Consider the following 18,497-nt stretch of genomic DNA (forward strand, 5'->3'; position numbering starts at 1 on the left):
AGTGGTGAGGGAGAAAGAGGAGTAAGGAGGGAGGTAAAGTAGTAGAGTGAGGCTTACCTAATTAAAAAAAAAAAAAAAAAAAAATCAAGGACCACTAGCCTAGAAGGTAGAGCCTTGGCCTGGGACTCGGGAGATGGGAATTCTGTTCTTGGCTCTGATCTGGATGTGCTGGGTTGCCTTGGTCGAGGCATTTCAGTGTTTTGTCTCAGCTTCTGTTTCTGTGACATTATCCCCTTTTTAAGCATTGTGAGGTCAAAGGAGGAAAAGCAGTATTTAAGTAGGAATAGTTATTATAATCTATCTACTCAGAATTAAGGTACCAGAGGAAAGAAGCGTTTCAACATTATTTAAAAGATGCCATGTTTCCTTGTCTGCAGAGGAGCACAATGCCTCTGTAGGAATCCCTTTTATTTTGTACTTTAAAGCAGAGGATTATTATGGGAAATGATTAAGCACCCACACAGTTAAAATGACAGAGCATCTTCATTACTGATTGGCAACTCTGCTGCCTGAATTTATGTACCACATGTCTTCATGCATTAAAATCAGTAAAAACAAAACAAAAGCTAAATTCATTTGATGTTTGCAGCAAAAAGCTAAAATCATGTCAGAATCTTAAAAGTCTCCCAATGCTTGGCCCCACTTCTAAATATTAAAAAATGCAAAAATGCAGAGTCTTATAGCAAAGTGCTCACACACACTTAAAAGATTATAACGATGGGGGGTGGGTGGGTACTGGAATCATATTGAATTGAAATTCTGCAATTTCCACTGAAAGTCTTGATCCCAAACCCTGTAGACAGAACTCCCCCAAGACTGCATTGTACCTGAATAACAAGGCGGCCCATAGGCAGAGCAGCCCAGAAATAGATGAGAAAGATTAAAAGTAGTTGAGAGGCTAGCCAACACAAGAATTGCACTCAGACTCCACTTGCTTGCAACCTGCAAAGGCTCATCTGAAAATGCATAGAAATCTGACATGTCAGAAAATAAAAATGCCTGAGAAAGTTCTGAAAAATAAATGTCACCTCTGAATTTTCTCACAGTAAGCTTTTATTTAGGAATAATTACTTTCTTGCTTTTATTTATAATCAAACGGAAAAATGTGTTCTCCCAGTACTCCAAATTTATGCTTCCTCACTCTCCCACAAGATGACAGGTAGCTCATCCCGGTCATGACTGAAATACAGAGACCATAGTCATTTGTGAATATTTTCAGTCACATACTCTCCATGTTCTACAGAGGCATTGATAAGTAAAAACTGCCCCTGCATTAAAAACATGTGAATGCAGAGACAACTGATGGAAGAATCAATGAATTGCACAAACAGCTAAAGAACATGCCATACTTCAGTCCCTTCAAAGCCTGAGTGGGTTACAAAATAACAGTGGCTTTACACACGCAGTTTCTCCAAATTAACTTCAAAGGCATGTATGGTAAACACCTCCCTCTACAGTTATTTTTTAGGACATTTGTCCAACAGGTGGTCATTTCCATACAACCAAAGCATTTTAATTCAATTAAATCATTCTTTCTAACATGGAGCAAAACATCTAAGACCAGCATTTATCAGGAACTAAGCACAGCACAAAAGCTAAAAGAAAAGACAAAGCATGTACTACCTCTTTTCTTGCACGTAAATCAAGATATTGGTAAGTCAAAAGTTCAAATGTTCAATTATTTTTGTGTCAGCTAGAGTTTTCGGCAAATTCAGTGTAAGCTCCACTTTTCTACTGTGCACGTTTTTAAGCGCAATCAAAACCACACAAGGTGATTCTCTACCACAGATTGCATCCATTCTCAGCCTTTGGGACTTACATTTTCCACTTCAGTATTTTCTTCTCCCCTTACAGAATTTTCAGCTGCTCTGAACTATAAGCTGGTAGTAAATACCACAAGGATGACTCAAATACTGATGAAAAATTCTGGAGCCTTTTTTAACAAAATATCTAGCTAAAAGAAAAAGCACAAGACTTGCCAAATGCTGTAAAAATAGCAAAATTGTTAGAGAATACAAGAGACTTCTGGTGAAAACATAACATCGCAATTTCAGTGACAAAGATCTGTCATCATCTTCATTTCTAATACAGGGGAAAAGTGGAAGTCCCAAAATTACTTAAGTCATTTAAATCAGATCCAGAGTTCATGGAATTCAATGGAAAAAAAATAGTGAGTATTTGAGTAAGTGCTGAACTAGGTCACAGGCCTGATCTGAAGACTGGAAGGCAAGGACAGATGTTGCTGTTGCAACTGCAGACAACTGGAAGTTTCAAGACGTACTATGAGTGAAAAAGAAAACCCATTTCAGGTCAATAATTCATATTATTAATAAACCGTGGAAAACGGGGAACAATAACATCCAAGAAATGGAATAGCTTGTCTGTCATCTCACTCCCACCACACCAGCAGGTTGGAATGCTGCTATCCCTGTGTGACTTTTCAGTCTTCAGGACCTGTACCTTGAATCTGTCTTCCCCCTCTGTCCTCCTTTTCCCCTAGGTCTGAACTGACTGTGTCAGGCGCTCTACTGCCATTCATTTAAGTATTTTTCAGTGGTCACCTTTCTCCCATACATTCAAAGTGATCCCCTTTGTCTGTTTTCCATCCTCAAGTCTTACAACTCAAAAAATGTCATATAAACCAAAATCAAATTACATTCTTCCCCTCTCCCTCAATTTCTCTGTGTTGACCACGTAGCCAGACAAAACCTCTTGTCACTCATGCACAAGTGACCTTTATGGCAGTTGAAGATGGCAAGAACTAGTCACCAACAGGACTGACAACATGCAGACAAGGGAGGGAAGCCAGTGCCATATAAGATGTGGTGACTGGGCAAATGGGAAGAAAGGCAGGACTGAAGTTTTCCTTCAAACGAACACTCTTCAAATACAGGGTCCGACATTATACGCAGAAAAGCATCAAGTCACTCAGGAATGCTAAACAAAGTCAAATAATATCAGTGACTGCCAAGTGGCCTAAACAAATCCTCCAAGAGACAAACTTCTGACAAGGCATACATCTTCCTACCAACATTCTTTAAAATGCAACAGGAGTGTCTTGCACAGGTGCACACAGAGGTTGCATGAGCAACAACTGCAGATCTCCTAGGGCCTCAAACAACGGACATACACACAACAGCTTCCTTCTCCCCCTCCACCCAAGAGCCTGAAAGCTCTCTGGACTGAAGGATCAACAGTTCACAAATTGTTCTCCAGTAAAGCTGTGATATTAAGTTCACCTTTTCCCCTTCATGAATGTCAGCTCATTGACAGGTTTGCTTATTTTCAGAAAACAGGAGGGGAAAGCAGCTGCACAGACACTTGCCTACCTTGTGCCAGTGTTACACTTTACAAACCTTGTCAGTTTATTTGCATCTGAATGTGCTTACGTAAAAGGCTTGCTTTCTTTAGCACTGAAGACCTGCATAAAGAAGTCTGTCTGCATGCACTGCAGAAGCATTGGGCATAGCACACTGGCTCTGCATTTTGCCTTGCAGAGACTGGCTTTCTCCATCAGGACACCAACAGGCAACAACCACTGCGCTCTGGACAACAGCAAGGAAGGGGTCTTCTTCACTCGATTAGGAGGTTTTTTTCACTGTGTGCTCCCTTCCATACAGTAGAAAGCCTTTGCTGATTTTGTACAATGTTTTATTCTGCAAACAAAGCACACTGACATACAAAACAGGGTGTTCATTTCCGAATGAATGAGCAACAACTTGTTTTTGACATTCAACCATGTACCATCTACAATGAATTACTATTCACTCCTCATACTACAGCAACATCTAGAAGACCTGAGCGATGACAAAGCAGTTAGTAATGTCAGGCTCTCAAGATAAGTCATCACTTCCCAAAGTTTTCAATCTATATAGGCAAGACAAAGGACAGAAAATGCAGTTCTCACCCTTTCAAGGATGAAGATCAGATGCAGATATGAAACATGAGATCAGGACCAGAACAAACCAAAGTACTCCTTTCCTTCTTATCACCCCAAATCAATCTTTGAGTTGCCAAAAGGGTGTTTGTGTTACAGATGTGAAAAAGTGAACATTTCAAATAACCAAGTCACATTTATTCATTACATTATTTGTTGGATTCCTCTGAAATGAACTGCAGCAACAGCATACACAGACAAAATACAGTACAATAACCCCTATGTTACACAGCCCACATACTAGATGTGAATCATCAAGAAACACATACTAGATGTGATTAATCAAGGAACAGAATTACTTAAGTGTGTGTGATTACTGAAACAATGTAACATGTTTATTTGGTACACAGAATTTGGAGGAAAACAAAGGTAGAAACCTCAGGCAGAACTGCCAAAAAAGCTGTGAGAAACTATTCAGTGCACATGATAGGCTGTGGTATCTAGGAAATGGTATTGAAGAGAGTCAATAAATAGCAACTTAGACAAGTAGAACATGCAAGAGGTCACAGCCTGGAATAGCGTATTGCCACGAAGAACCATAACCAACCCATGGATTAAAAAAACAACCAACAAAACACAACAAACCAAACCAAACAAGAAGTCTAAGGTCTGTACTTTTTGCAGAGGACCCATTTAATTATTCCAACAGATTCTTTCAGCATCTGTAATATAGTTGTTGTAATCAGCTTCAGATTCAGTTCAAGTGTCTCATCCGTTGAGTAGAAAAAGAAAACGTCTTTGAAAATTTAGCCTTGAACTATAAGTGCTGTAAACTCAAGGGGGGAAAACTCTTACAGCCCATATCACCACCTTAATTCCCCCCCTCTCCCCGCCTCACATGTAAGCTGATACATCATTAGAAAGTCTTCCCATCCTATTTGCTAAGAGCCCTTCTCTGAGTATTTTGGTAATTCTATAAGGCTTCTTCCTTGGCAAGCCTGCTTTAAAAATTAAACCACTGTTTAGCAACAGTAGGTCTCATTAAAAGGTGCACTTACCACACAGTAGTACGCTCTATATTTAGAGCTTGAAATACATCAATACCACAGCAAATGTAACTATCGTGGGTGGTAAACATCCAGTTCAACAGCATCCACTGTATTTGTACGGAAAGCAGTGTAAGTAGCTTCCAAAATTCTGCTCAACATAGGCAGCTAATATCTGAAGATAATTTATACTTTTTCATTTCTCCTACCACAACAAGTGTTAGGCCTAATTCTCCACTAAGCACTCACCTGAAACAAGTACTGTGGGCACAGTCTGAACATAGCTTGGCTGTGAAACAGATGTGAGAACTAACATGAAATTATCAGCAGCGCTCTGGTCTGCCTCAGGCTGGAGAACTTGTAAAACTTCCTGTTTAGATTTTGATGTCTTCCTATTCGAAGGCAGCTAGAAGCACAGGAGCTACGTTGGATCAACAGCTACAACTGACTTACACCCTTTGACAAGAACTTTTCTATTGTTTCCAAGGGCTCTTAGAACTTCTTCCCTAAGCAGCAGCTTCAGAAATCTCACACTTGATTTACAAGTTGATGATCATTTATGCGGACCTGCATCCCTGTAAATCTGGAATAAACTGATGCCTGGCACAGAAGATAATTCCTCAGAAATAATGTTCCTTTCACAGTTTAATCAAGATATAGCTAGTTGAGAAGGGGCTCATTTTCCTCTTTTGCCAGCTGCCTTTTAAGTCCTAATCTTCTGTTTAAAATTTGTCTATGTATCTGTTAATGTTTACTGGCATTTCTGTGACACAAACTGGATTTTCTGTGATGCTGGGAGCTCACAACTTCATTCAGTAGGAACTGGCAGGTGCAACACATGCTCATCATGACATAAAGATACAATAATAAAAGACCAGAGGAGGCCCTATGTCTCCACCTTCTCAGACCATTTCCTCAGACTGAATTTATACACCAATGATAAGCAATTAAGCAATTGCTTTCTTCCTCAAAGACTTCTCAGAAGAACAAGAAAAAGTCATTCTTTCTTCAACAGTATTGCAGTAAGGCAAATTGTTTGTCATTCTATCTGTGGGTAAGAAAGTCAATTTCTGTGAAAAGGACTCATGAAACAATTTTTAAATTATGGTCTTCCATGCATACTCATGCCTTTTAGTCTTAGGAAAAAAGGATCTTTTGCACTTTCCAACTACTGTGTTAATCATGGTCAGTCCTCTTGCAGCACTTCCGAGCTATGCAGTCCAAAGATGTCCACCCCCATCCATGATGCTATGATTTCAGGTGTGCTGAGTCTAATATGGAGTTTGACAAAGGGCCATGGAGTGTCCTGCCCCACATCCAATTAACATCTGGTTTGTGTAACCAAGAGCTTTGACTGGCTTTGGGACATGAACATTTGCTTCTGTACCATCACCACACATCCCATGTTCGTTCCATCCCCAAGAGAAGCACTGGCCACCTGAAAGAGAGGATACAAAATACATAATAAAGACCACAGAAACAAACACAAGAGCTTTTGCTAGTTTTGGGGAGCAGGTTTGGTTTTGAAAATTTATTTTCAAAAATATTTACATATTTTTGAAAATGTAAATAAACCCAAATCAATTATTCTCCACCTTGTTTCATATTGTTACCTACATAATAGAGATTAAAATACAAAGACATTCGGAAATCACTTTCATGTGATACTCAGTATTTATACAGAGCCCACAGAAATCCGCATTCCCCGAATGATGTGGAATCCATGTCTTTCAAGTTCCCCCTAGTAAGCAAAACTATCACAAACCAAGCCCAATGAATTCAGTCATTCACAGCGTTCCCTGTAGGACTAGGGAACACAGAGTCGCAGAGCGGCCAAATTGCATTTCATTCCTACTTACAAGTTCGTCTCATCTTTTTCCTTTAAATACAAGTCTCTGACAACTTGCCTTACTCTTAATCATCCTACCTCTTCTGCTTGCTTTGACATCATTTCACTGCTTTTACTGTCCTGATCTTCCCTCATTATTATTTATTTTTTGTAGCATCTACTCATTTATATCCCAAATCACCACCAGTGTAGTATTATTATTATTACATCATAGTACTCTTTCTTGAAGCACAGTATGTAAATTTTGTTCTATAAATGGCTGGCAACAAAAAATCCACAAAAAAACCCCTCTTATTCTGAATTACAAGAGATGTTTCTTCTTTTTCCTTATTTTCTTTTCTTTATTTGGTTGTCACAGACTGCCCGTGTGTATCTGTAATAAAAAAGAAAGCCATCCTGCAATATAATCACGTTTCTGATGCCATTGTTATTTTTGAAAAGCAGCAGGTATAACAGCATGAAGTACTACTCTGGAGTCCAAATAATGAGAAGAAAAGTGCCAGAATTCACAAAAATCTAATCCCAATCATAATTCTAAATTAAATTTGTGAAAATTCAGAAACAGATTATTGCAAAGCTAGCAGGACCATCTTTCTCTCCTGCAACTCCAGTAACATTTCATTGCCATCTGTTTTCTTTACATATTAGTATATTAAAGTTCTCTTCTGTCATTAAGTGTAAACATTACTGAAACCAGATGTATTTAAACAATGACTTCTAGTTGTCTTGACAATCTTTTAAGGCAATAGAACACAACAAAATGTCACTAGATTATCACAGTAGGCTATAAACATCTCACCTAATACATCAGTTGTGTTATTTTTCTCATAGAAGGCAGCAGATTTTCTCATGACTATGCATGCACAATATTAACAGCCCAACCTACATCACAAATGCACATACATGTACTGCAGGAAAGTACCAAGTAGTAAACACGCAACATATCCCATCTAATTATCAACAGATCAGAACATCTAAGAGGTTAATTGGATTTTATTTTTTTTTTAAAGTTGCAGGTAAAAATAGTTATGTAAATATTTAGCAAGTGGGAAAAAGACATCACAAACTGAGACTAAAGACACATCATCACAGAACAATTATTCAGGGAACAAAATTCAAAGCACAAAAGCCAGATGCACCTACAAAAAGGCATTCTTTTGCACAGTCAATACATGAAACCTGCAGAATAAACCTAGTTGCAGTAGGAAAACTTCCAAGTTTAATGAAAAGGGAATATAATGTCTTTACATGAAGATGACTGTGGCGAGCTTTTTGTTACTAGACCACTACCAACTAATACAACAACTTGCATGTTTGTATGGAAAGTCACTACATCTGAATAAAGCAATTTTTTTTTTTCCATGCCATCCCACCAGGACAAGAGAGAGGAAGCCAGAAAGGTTTTGGTCACCTTGAATTACAAGCTGCTTGATGGAACATTAATGGCATAATAAATATTCAAAGAAACAGTACAGTAGGACATTAACCTCTCAAATTGATAAATATATCTAGTCAAACATCATCTGAAAAAATATCACAGAAAAATTTAAAAGCTAGGAAACCCCCAGACCAGAACATCTCCCGTAAAATAAGGATCAGAGTCTTTTCCAGCTTTTACTTCTCCAAGCATGTAGAAAGGCCACCAAACAAATCTTTCTACATGACTGCAGTGAGCTCCAAGGTTACTGAAATGGGCCAAGAGTAAAAAGCGGCAAAAGAAAAATAGGAACTAGGATTTATGAATGGTCGTATACAAAAATGTCTTGTACATCTATGAAAAGCCAGGCAGAAACCTGAAGGGATGAAAGAGCAGCTGACAGATACAGAATGACAGGCCACAAAAATTATTCTCATCACCAGTCAGGTCAGGAAAGCTAAAAGGCAGAGAACTATTGTTGTGAAAATAAAAGGTATATTAAACCACATCTGCCTGCAGAAGACCTAAAGAAAGGTTTGTACATTTACAAGAAATCAGATGCTAGATTTGTGTCAGAGAAAACAGAATTTGCAGAAAACGCAGAGTCTATTTTTTGGTAATAATATATTAACAAAACTTGGAGGAGGGCTGAGCTAAATGACTGTGGTGACACCGGCCAGGAGAGAACAAGCAGCTATGTGAGTCACTGGCATAGACGTGTAAGTCAATGAAGGCTGAAGATAATGAAGCAACTATTAAAAAAAAATGACATAGAAGGAATGTCTGCAGAGTTAAGGAAAGGCCTTCATTAAGGGGGACTAATGGCTAGCCTCTGGACAAAAGGCACCACTTCATTTAAATTCTCTTTCCTTCCCTCACATTCCACACACACACCCTTTTTTATTTTTGCTTGTTTTCTTTTTGATTGCTTCTATTCACAGTTTATGGCTGATAACCTCAACGCAGCCCCAACAGTCTTACAGGCTTTCACAAGAAAACTCAATTCTTATGCCTGTACCAGGTCTTCCAGGCTGAAAGACCATTAGAATGATGTGTATTAATGCAGCTACCAATTGTCTCTAACTATATTTAAAACAAGCACTGTAGCTTGTTCTCAAACCAAATGATTTGTGTATGGTGAGGCGAGGAGGGAAACTTGCTCTGTGTCACTGGTTAAATGAAACAGCTTAAAACATTGCATTCACCTTCTCCCTTTTAAAACATAAATACTTGAAGTACAAATGAAACCACAGGACTCACATGGCAATGCAGCATAACCACAAGAGAATTTCACTGGAGTTCACAATCACACACAGAGGACAGGACTGTGGGGAAAGTAGAGGATTATTTAGAGTTGCTCCTCATTGCTGAGTACTCTGTTCCTCAGATGAGAAGAATCAATATTAGCAAATAAGATGCTCTAGGTCTGGGCGAGATTCACCGCACTTAACTTCAGCCACAAATTAGCTATAGATCGTTATCCTTTAGTTTTCCTCAAGAACCAATGCAGTCGTCTATATCTCTCCAACAGGCAATTCATCTTACTTAAAGACTGGTGTCAAAATCAAATCTCTCTCACTGGTGACTATCAAGGGAGACCAAATGATTGTCTTAGACTAGGCATATCAGTTTCAAACAGCTCAAGACAGGTATATGAGGATATATTACATCCTTACAATTGATCTGAAGGTAAAGGAAGGAAAACTGGAAAAAAAGGAAGCTAGAAATATCACTGCAGTCTAGTTTCAGGCTACAAACAGTCTGCTTTCTAAACCAGCCTGTGCCCTAGAGGCTTATCACCGAAACCTTTAAAAGCTTATTTCTTTTCTGCTTCTCCTCTCCCACTCTTCCAACTGCACAAACACACAGAAACTGGCTTTAAAGACAAGCCAAGTGTCTTGAAGTTAAGCTATTCATCAGACAGCTTCATATTTTAAGGATCCATTAAAATGTTTTAGTACAGCTCTGTTGTATAGGCTCTGTGCTCTTAGCACTACTCCACAATAGCTCTATTTTTTTTTAACCTTAAATCAGTGCTACTCTACAGGTGCTTATAGATGAACTTAGAGTAGGCAAGAAATCAGCTCAGGACAAGTCACATGACTTTAAACAGCATCAGAGCCAGCAGATGAACAAAATTCAGCTATCTCAGCTATCTCCCCTTGACTACTTGAAAGCATTTAAAAGCCCACAGGGAACAATGTAACGCTACACAGAAGGAGATTCAGATCGTACTTCTCCCGAGGAGTTGTAAACTGCCAAGTGAACAAGTCTTCCTGTTTTTTCAGGACATTTGACAACCCAGAGCGTCATGTAAAATAAAAGGAACAAAGAAATATCCCTCTAAACTTTTGTAATTTTGTTAGCAACAATTCTGTCACTAGCACAAAAGATTTGCTGTTTTAGAATATATGAAACAGGGTTGATACCAATTGTTTTCTGCAGATAAACATGAAAACGTATTAGTAACTTAGAAGGGAAGTTAAGTATTTGGCAAAATATTAAAGGCAAAGTTTGGGAAGTGGAATATAACATAACATGATCCTGAGACATTATATGGTACTTCCAAAAGCAGAAAACAACTAATTTTTTATTCATATAGTGCCAGTTTCATTATGCAGCTACATCTATACCCACATTTTAAAGAAGTAAGCTGTCATGTGCACCAGACAGCCCATCCACTTGCTGCTGGAGTTGCTTGGGACCACAATCCTTAGAAACGTGTATCTGACTTTACACTGAGTAAGCTGGATACAAAAAACCACAGGCATTGCAGTGCTAATACAAGATACAGATAGGAAACAACATACATTTTTGATATCAAGTACAAAGTCATAGTCCTAAAGACATGCTGATTTCAAAGTTAGCCTCCAGTCAACAACCTGTCCTCACTCCAACTTTACATCATTAGCAGCTCTCCCCAGGCAGTGGACCTAGGTCACACAGTCCCCTCCTCAGCAGCAGTTTTACACAAGTGAAAAATCTGATGACTTCAGGTCATGTGTCTGTGGTTCATCCTGGTACCTGGAAAGAACAACTTCCAATGGCCTCAAACAGCTACTACTCGTGTTTTTTTACAGCAGAAGTACTGTCTTCTTAGTTGGACCTTCTCTCTGCCTATACTTACATATTGTGTAATACAGCAGGGACTTCAAACTGGGTCAGGGCCTCAAGGCCAACTGTCAAAATACCCAATTACAATATACAACCAACTACTGAAGAGAGTCAGAAAATCAGCTTGAGTATACAACATGCCTAGTACAGCACAGGGAGCCAGTGGTATGTGGAGTACTGTAACATGAAGCAATAAGGCTACACACACATCTTTGAAATTAATTTCATTTGGGAAAGTCTAATTTCTAGTTTCTCCTGCAATATCAGTGACTACCCCACAAATGGCAAACAGAAGAGCAGTACAGAGCACATCTAATCTCTTCTGTCCTCATTTCCATAGCATATAAATAGATGAGTTACACAATGGGAAGGGGAAAGAATCATGTTTATGATAATATAATTTCCAAGCATGCAGTGAAGGGCAGTGTAGCACACCTGGCATGGTCTGAAGACTGCACGTGGGAAGGGAGTCCAACATACAGCCATGCAGAAAAGTAGGGAAAGATACAGTAAAAACAGCAGTTACCAAGAAAAGCCTTAGCAGTTTCATGCAAACTTGCTGTGCATTTTCCTATGCAGTCTTTTAAGCATCAGGCAAACAACTAAGCCTGTTCACTAGAGGTACTGCTGTCTTACTAACAACAGAAATTTTGTTCTTTTCTCACAAGGCACTTCAAAGCAGAAGCTGAATGGCTCACACCACAAATTAATATGCATCTATTTAAAAGAATCATTCCATGTTATACCAAACAAGCCATGGTTTAGGCTGCCATTCAGGCTAGTTCATGACTGACTTCATTTTTCCTTCTCATTTGCCATTTTGAAGACAAAAACATGAGGAAGAAATTCACAAAACTATTTCCTAGGATTTAAAAACAACATACTTGCAACTACAGATTTCTTGGGCTGCTGCTGGGCTGCTGCACCTTTACAGCTTCTGTGGCAAAACTGAAGTCCTGTAAGATGGTGATGTTTGCTTTCTCTCGTTGCTACCTACACGCAGCAAATCTGTCACAAGGATTAACTGTTCACATTTCTGTTTCCACAGGGAAACACAAATAGTACTTAACATGGCTAAAGCTCATGGGTGCTGCACAAGGTTTTCCTTTTGGTTTTACTCAAACATGTCAATTCTTTCCCAACAGGAAAGCATCTCCAACTCAACACAGAACAAAACCTGGGCTCACGACTTTGTGCAAGACTGAACGTATCTGGTCCACTGACAATACATGAGGATTATATCATTCATGAAGCAGCTGCAGTGCAGAGAGGATTAAGCATTAAAGATGCTTTTTTTTACACCTGTAGAAGACAAGAAAATCTTTAAATTTTGCTCTCAAGTACAGGACAAAAACATCTGACAGGAATTAGTTAATGGAGAGATTTGTCTTCAGGCTCTTAACATGGCACCAATGTCTGCTCCATCAGAATATCAGGCATGGCAGAAAGTGACATTCATTCAGAACTTACAGCCCTGCCTCTCAAGATGACAGGCATTAAATGTGTCACAGTGCTTTAACTTTGTATGACCAAAACTAGACAATCAAGATCTCATCACAGAGCCAGAGACTGCAGTCTCATGATTCTCTGTATGGTATGAAACAGAACATAAAAAAATAACCTTATACTAAGTGCTTAGTAAGAGGTCGTCCATGCAAAATAAATTGAAGCTGTATGTCAAAGCACACATAGAAGGGTGGGAGTCATTCAAGTGTCCCATGGGACCATATGGTGCCGTGGCCATTTGCACCCATGGTATTCTGGCTATAAAGCATTACCATTTCAAACATACATACACTTTAAACTGATCTCAATGATTACAGAAAGAAAAAGAGGGGACAGCTGCGATTCATTCTGACCTAGAACATCATATTCAAGACCCAGAATTGAAGGCCACCTTCAGCACAGGCCTAGGAAAAGTTCAGTGATGAATGCAGAAGCAGGAATCTGACAAACCCCTCAAACTGCATTACAGTACTACATGTAGCTTCCAAAGCACTAAGCAAATCACAGAGCAAGAGAAGGTACAGATGGCAAGATGAGCAGCAGCATGCAGATGAAATGGTGCTTCCTCCTACTTCGTTGGCTCAAGTCAGAAACAAGAGACCCCACTGGGCTCTCGGGAACTCTCTCCTCAAAGAGCAGCTAGGTTGGAAAAGAATATTTTGGAAACGCTTCGGTGCTTAACACATTTTATAAAGTAACTCTTTGTATCATACATTGGTCTATTTACAAGTACGTAGTTTTATGGTGATCATGCAGACCAGGCTCTATATGGCTGTCAGTCCTTGGCAGCTTCTTAAAAATACTTACGATTCAACAAAAGGTAAGAAGATATTCCATATGGTCACATTTACCTACAATGTCTTCTTACCTGACTGCTATTCTCTTCCTCTGAAGGGCTGTTTGCACTGAACAAAAGTGAGCATTCTGGGGTTTATCTCTGAAGGTGTCCTTTTCTGCAGAACACAATTCTCTAACTCAGAACCAAGTAGTGAAACGTGTAACCCTTCCATATGGACATCTTCTGTAAAATAGCTTTGTGTTTAAATGGGCTTTAGTTTGGCCTTTTCCCCTTCCATTTTCCCTTACCAATTGCAAAGCTGCTTTTGGTCAAGTTTCAAGACAAATCATATGAATGTGCATTACTGTTGAGTGAAGCCTAAAAAAACCCATTTGTTGATATTAAAGTGAGGGCTTTTTTCCCATGCTTAACAAGCAATCTGAAGTCCGGAAGTCATAAGCTGAAGTGTTAGAAATGCAAGGAGAAAAATCAAAGAAACAAAGTCAGAGTTTCTTGGTTTCCTTCTTTCCGACTGAACTAGTATATTTTCTCACAGCTACACAAACATTGCCTCAGAACAAAAGTAATTCCAACTCAGCAATGACGTTATTAGGATGCCTTACTTTGCAAAGTTTCAAGTTGTAATCTTAGCATAACACAATGGCTCAGATGATGGCTCCCCTGCAAGCGTCGCAGTGCAGTTTTAACAGTCACAGCACTGCAGTACATGTGTACCCATGAGAGCTTTAAAATACCTAGCTTGATAAAAGCTATAGCATAGCTGTAGTCGGAAAGAGTTCAGGATGAACTAACCCTCCCTTCTGGGCAGGATTTGTGGATTATGTTTCCTCTGTGCTGCAACCGTTGTACTTGAGTTAACCTACTTGTATCTGGTTCAAGTGTGCCTATACCACACTGTACTGTAGTGCAAGCGCACATCTAATAAAACTCCCATGGGTCATGTGCCTTGTCTGTCTGTCTCAGTTTTTGTGCCTTGATGTGGTTTAACCCCAGCCAGCAGCTAAGCACCACACAGCCACTTGCTCACCCTCACCATGTCAGGATGGGGGGAGAGGATCAGAAGAGTAGAAGTGAGACAACTCACGGTTTGAATTAAAGACAGTTTAACTGTTAAAGCAAAAACCACACATGCAAGCAAAGCAAAACAAGGACTTCATTCACCAGTTCCCATGGGCGGGCAAGTGTTCAGCCATCTCCAGGAAAGCAGGGCTCCACCACACCCAACTGTGACTTGGGATGACAAACACCATCACTCCAAATGTCCCCCCCTTCCTCCTCCTGAAAAGTCCTTGACATAGTATAAACGTAACTTAGCAACAACTAAAAAAAAATCAGTGTGTTATCAACTTTATTCTCACACCAAATCACCAAAACACATAGTTCTCACATCAAAAACACAGCACTGCACCAGCTACTAAGAAGAAATTAACTCTACCCCAACCAAAACCAGGATATGCCTATTGTGATAGGAATCCTTATACTCGCCACTGTGTTGGCGTCAAAATGGGGTAACTCGAGATCTACTCAGATACACCAATGATTGGGTCATTTGAACACTCAGAAAAAGAGCAAAAACTAAATTACTTGGTAACATCCCCATGTTAACATTGCTGCCACTTAAACCCATCATTCCCCTCCATCTCATATAACATCGTTCTGTGAATGAATGCCATCCTTTTCAAAGAAGAGACACAGTTGACAAGCTGTGACAAAAGATGAAAGTAAAAAAAACCGTAAAAAAATCCCACAATACAGACTTCAAACACAGACCTCAAAGAGGTTTACTTCAAGTGTGTGCACCAAAGGTAAATCACATTTGCTCAAAGGGACAAACAATGCTTTTACCCTACATTGACTCTGCAGGGCTGGGCTTATGTTAAATGTTCAATTGCAAATAAAACAGCAGCTGAACACTGAAGAAAAAACCTTTCAAAAACCCACAAAACAAAACCAAAACAACAAAAAGCTAAACAAACTGCAAAGTAATACCACCGCAAACTGCACCCTTAGTGCCGTCTACTACATGCCTAAGCTTTTTCTCTGATTTCAGAGAGGGTTCTCAGGGTCTACTGTAAAGTAGAACTGAATTGTTCTAGCTCTTCTCATTCCTTAAGAATTAGGAAAAGATCAGAAACTTTAGCTATATTACCCAGTCAAGATATTCATGCAAAGTAATAAGCCAAACGTTTACCAGCAGGGAGACATAAATTTCCTTTCCCAACTAACCAATAGCCAGGAAGACCAGGACTTTAGAAATAACACCTCTATTTTTTTAGCTGTACTTTTAGAACAATATTTTATATTTTAGTAAGTGTTCTGGGAAAAAATAAGCAAATGATCAATACTGGATATATAAGTAGTAGTGGGAGAATAGATTTTGCTAGGTATAATTAAAAATAAGCACCATACCATAAGAATTAAAAATGCTCAGGAAGAGAATCAAAGTGGACAGCTTCAAAAAAAAGTGTGTGCCCAGAAGGCAGGATTGGATCCATTTCTCCAGACTTCAGTTCAAAACCATACATGACTGTTGAGTGAAGTCTGAAGGAATCGCTTGTTGATATTAAGCAAAGGAAGAGTTCTGCCATCAATATCTGTTAAAAGCAAAGACTAGTTTGCTTAGATAAAAACACATTTTGACATATGTATTTTTCTGGTGCAGAAGAGAGATTTTAGGCAAGTTGTAAAGCACACCTCACTAACTTTTACCTTTTATATCTGTATGGACAAATTTCACTCTATTCTTTTTTACTTTCATTCACTAAACTATTCAATTATAAACCCCTAATTCTTGTTAAAAAAAAAAAACAAAAACAAAAACCAACAACCTGAAAACATTGTTGAGTTTCAACACTGACCTGGCAAAACACAAGCCTTTCAAGCAATTCCTGAAGCGGAACTGAGTACATATGGGTGTGCAAACACACCTTTTAGAAGCTCAGGTCATTTAGTCAGGGAATAACCCTGCTGCAGCATGGCTTCTCCACTTTCCTACTTCAGCCTCCCCTGTGGGTCAGATGTCCATACGCTTACTCTTCACACCACTCTTGCCTCGTCTTCCCAAGACGTGAGCAAGACTGGAAAAGAAATGCAGGCAGAATCTGGGATGCCACTGGCTGCCAAGTGACACCATTTCAGCTGTTCTGATTAGGAACAGCAAACAACATCTCTGCCACACAGGGTTCAAGGTACATTTTGGGGACAACTCATCACTTGGCCTCCATCAGTATAGGATGCACGTAAATTCTGAATGGGGGGCATCTCCTTAAGTAGGGGGAATGTATCAAGTCAGTCCCTGGAAGAAGCCAAGCACAAAATAATCCCAAGATGAAAACCTCCTGCAATTTAATACTGCAGAGATATTTTCTGAAAGTTTCTGCTGTAGCACAATTTTTTTGGATCGTAGCACAACAGCCACAGTGAAAACAGCATTCATGCATCAGGTGCATGGATCTGAGGCTGGAAAGTAAAATCTGTCTTTGGCAGAGTGACAGGAAGAACAGCTGATGGACAGAGAGATTCAGAGGCACCATGCCAGCACCAGAAGGTCAGAGGACCAGAATGGACAATGCAAGCTGGGTCCCTGAGATGCTGTTTGGTGCTGTCCCATCTGATTCTCTGCATAACCTCAGGGAGAAGAAACTAGCTGGAATCAAGACCAGAGTATCTGGCACCATTTTGGAAGGACTGTATCTGCCAGAGACCTAGGGTAACAAAATATTCTTCAGAAAAAAACCCCAAAACCTAAACACCCAAATAAACCCCAACTCTACCTCTGAAAGAATATTTGACCACATTAAGAATTCAAGAGCTTCATCCCTCCTCACTTTGGAGGAAGCAGAAACACTGGAAATATGGGGCTTCCTTCATGCATTAGCCTCGCTGTTCTTTCCTGTGTCCACGCAGAAAGCCAGTTTCTTCCATCTTACAGTTGGCACTAGGCTAATCACAAAGCAGAAGCACCTATAGAAAGCAACCTAGAAAGTAAACTAGACAGAAAATAAATAGCTAGCTTTTAAGGCCACATTTGGCACTATGGCAAATATTTATCATTACTCCCAAAGAAAAAATAATAGCATGAAAGACTTAAGCTATGGATAATACTACTGAGAGAACAGAGTAAAAGACTAAAACCAAATCAGCCCTAACTTCTGGTGAAACACCAAGCTTCAGTTTGCAGCAAGAAAAACAAACATACTACGCTTGCATGTCCACAAGACTATATATATATAACAAACACAAATGAACGCTATATAAAGTAGTATACAAACATGCAACAGGAATATGAGAGAAACTGAACTTACTCTTTAAATTGCTGGTAAACAGAACAACCAAATATGTAGATGACAAAAGACAATGTTGAGATGTCTCCTTAAATAACTTTAAAACTGTTTTCTGCTTCAAAGGTCTTGTGATAACTTAAGAGCCTGCTGAACACCAATAATGAAAATATTTGTTGTACAGTTCAGCCAAGACACCTTTGCTCTTCAAGATCACTTACAAAAAGAACTATCTCTATTCATGCGTGAACCAATATGCCATTCTCTTGACTTTGGAGGCCTCTTAAATCTACCCAGGAATAGACAAAGAAAAAAGTAAGAACTTGCAGTTTCCAGCCAACTTTGCAGAGATGACTCATGTTCCCAAATAATTCACACACTTAAAAATGCTAGCTTTCCCTAAATTAGAGCCTTTTTAAATTATTATTAACAGCATTTTAAAGCTCTGCATATAACTTTTGATACAGAAAGGTTAAAAATAAAGACCATAATTGTTATTTAAAAATACTACAAAGGATACAAGAACAAACAAGGTCAAGGTATTTTAGGATGGCCACAGCCACCCATTCTCTTCATCAATTTATTGTCCAAAAAAAGAGAGGAAGAAGA

At 39.2% G+C, this 18,497-nt stretch overlaps 2 protein-coding genes across 6 annotated transcripts in view; one reads left to right on the plus strand and one right to left on the minus strand.

Annotated features, from left to right (window-relative positions):
* KCNC1 (potassium voltage-gated channel subfamily C member 1) overlaps positions 1–15,162 on the plus strand; it is a 130,474-nt gene extending 115,312 nt beyond the window's left edge. Inside the window, exon 3 of one of the 2 annotated variants that reach the window (XM_055722168.1) lies at positions 12,449–15,162. In XM_055722168.1, coding sequence (XP_055578143.1) covers positions 12,449–12,630 — 182 coding nt within the window. In that variant the 3' untranslated portion in view covers positions 12,631–15,162. The remainder of the gene's footprint in view (positions 1–12,448) is intronic. The other variant, XM_055722169.1, reaches the window with a different exon arrangement.
* Positions 3,638–18,497, minus strand: part of SERGEF (secretion regulating guanine nucleotide exchange factor) — a 158,766-nt gene continuing 143,906 nt past the window's right edge. For 3 of the 4 annotated variants that reach the window (XM_055722179.1, XM_055722176.1, XM_055722175.1), the window contains one exon: positions 3,638–6,361. In XM_055722179.1, the coding sequence (XP_055578154.1) occupies positions 6,195–6,361 (167 nt within the window). In that variant the 3' untranslated portion in view covers positions 3,638–6,194. Of the gene's footprint in view, positions 6,362–9,449; positions 9,515–18,497 lie in introns of all 4 variants that reach the window. The other variant, XM_055722178.1, reaches the window with a different exon arrangement.

This window comes from Falco cherrug, chromosome 10, assembly GCF_023634085.1.
Source record: "Falco cherrug isolate bFalChe1 chromosome 10, bFalChe1.pri, whole genome shotgun sequence".
Classification (NCBI taxonomy): domain Eukaryota; kingdom Metazoa; phylum Chordata; class Aves; order Falconiformes; family Falconidae; genus Falco; species Falco cherrug.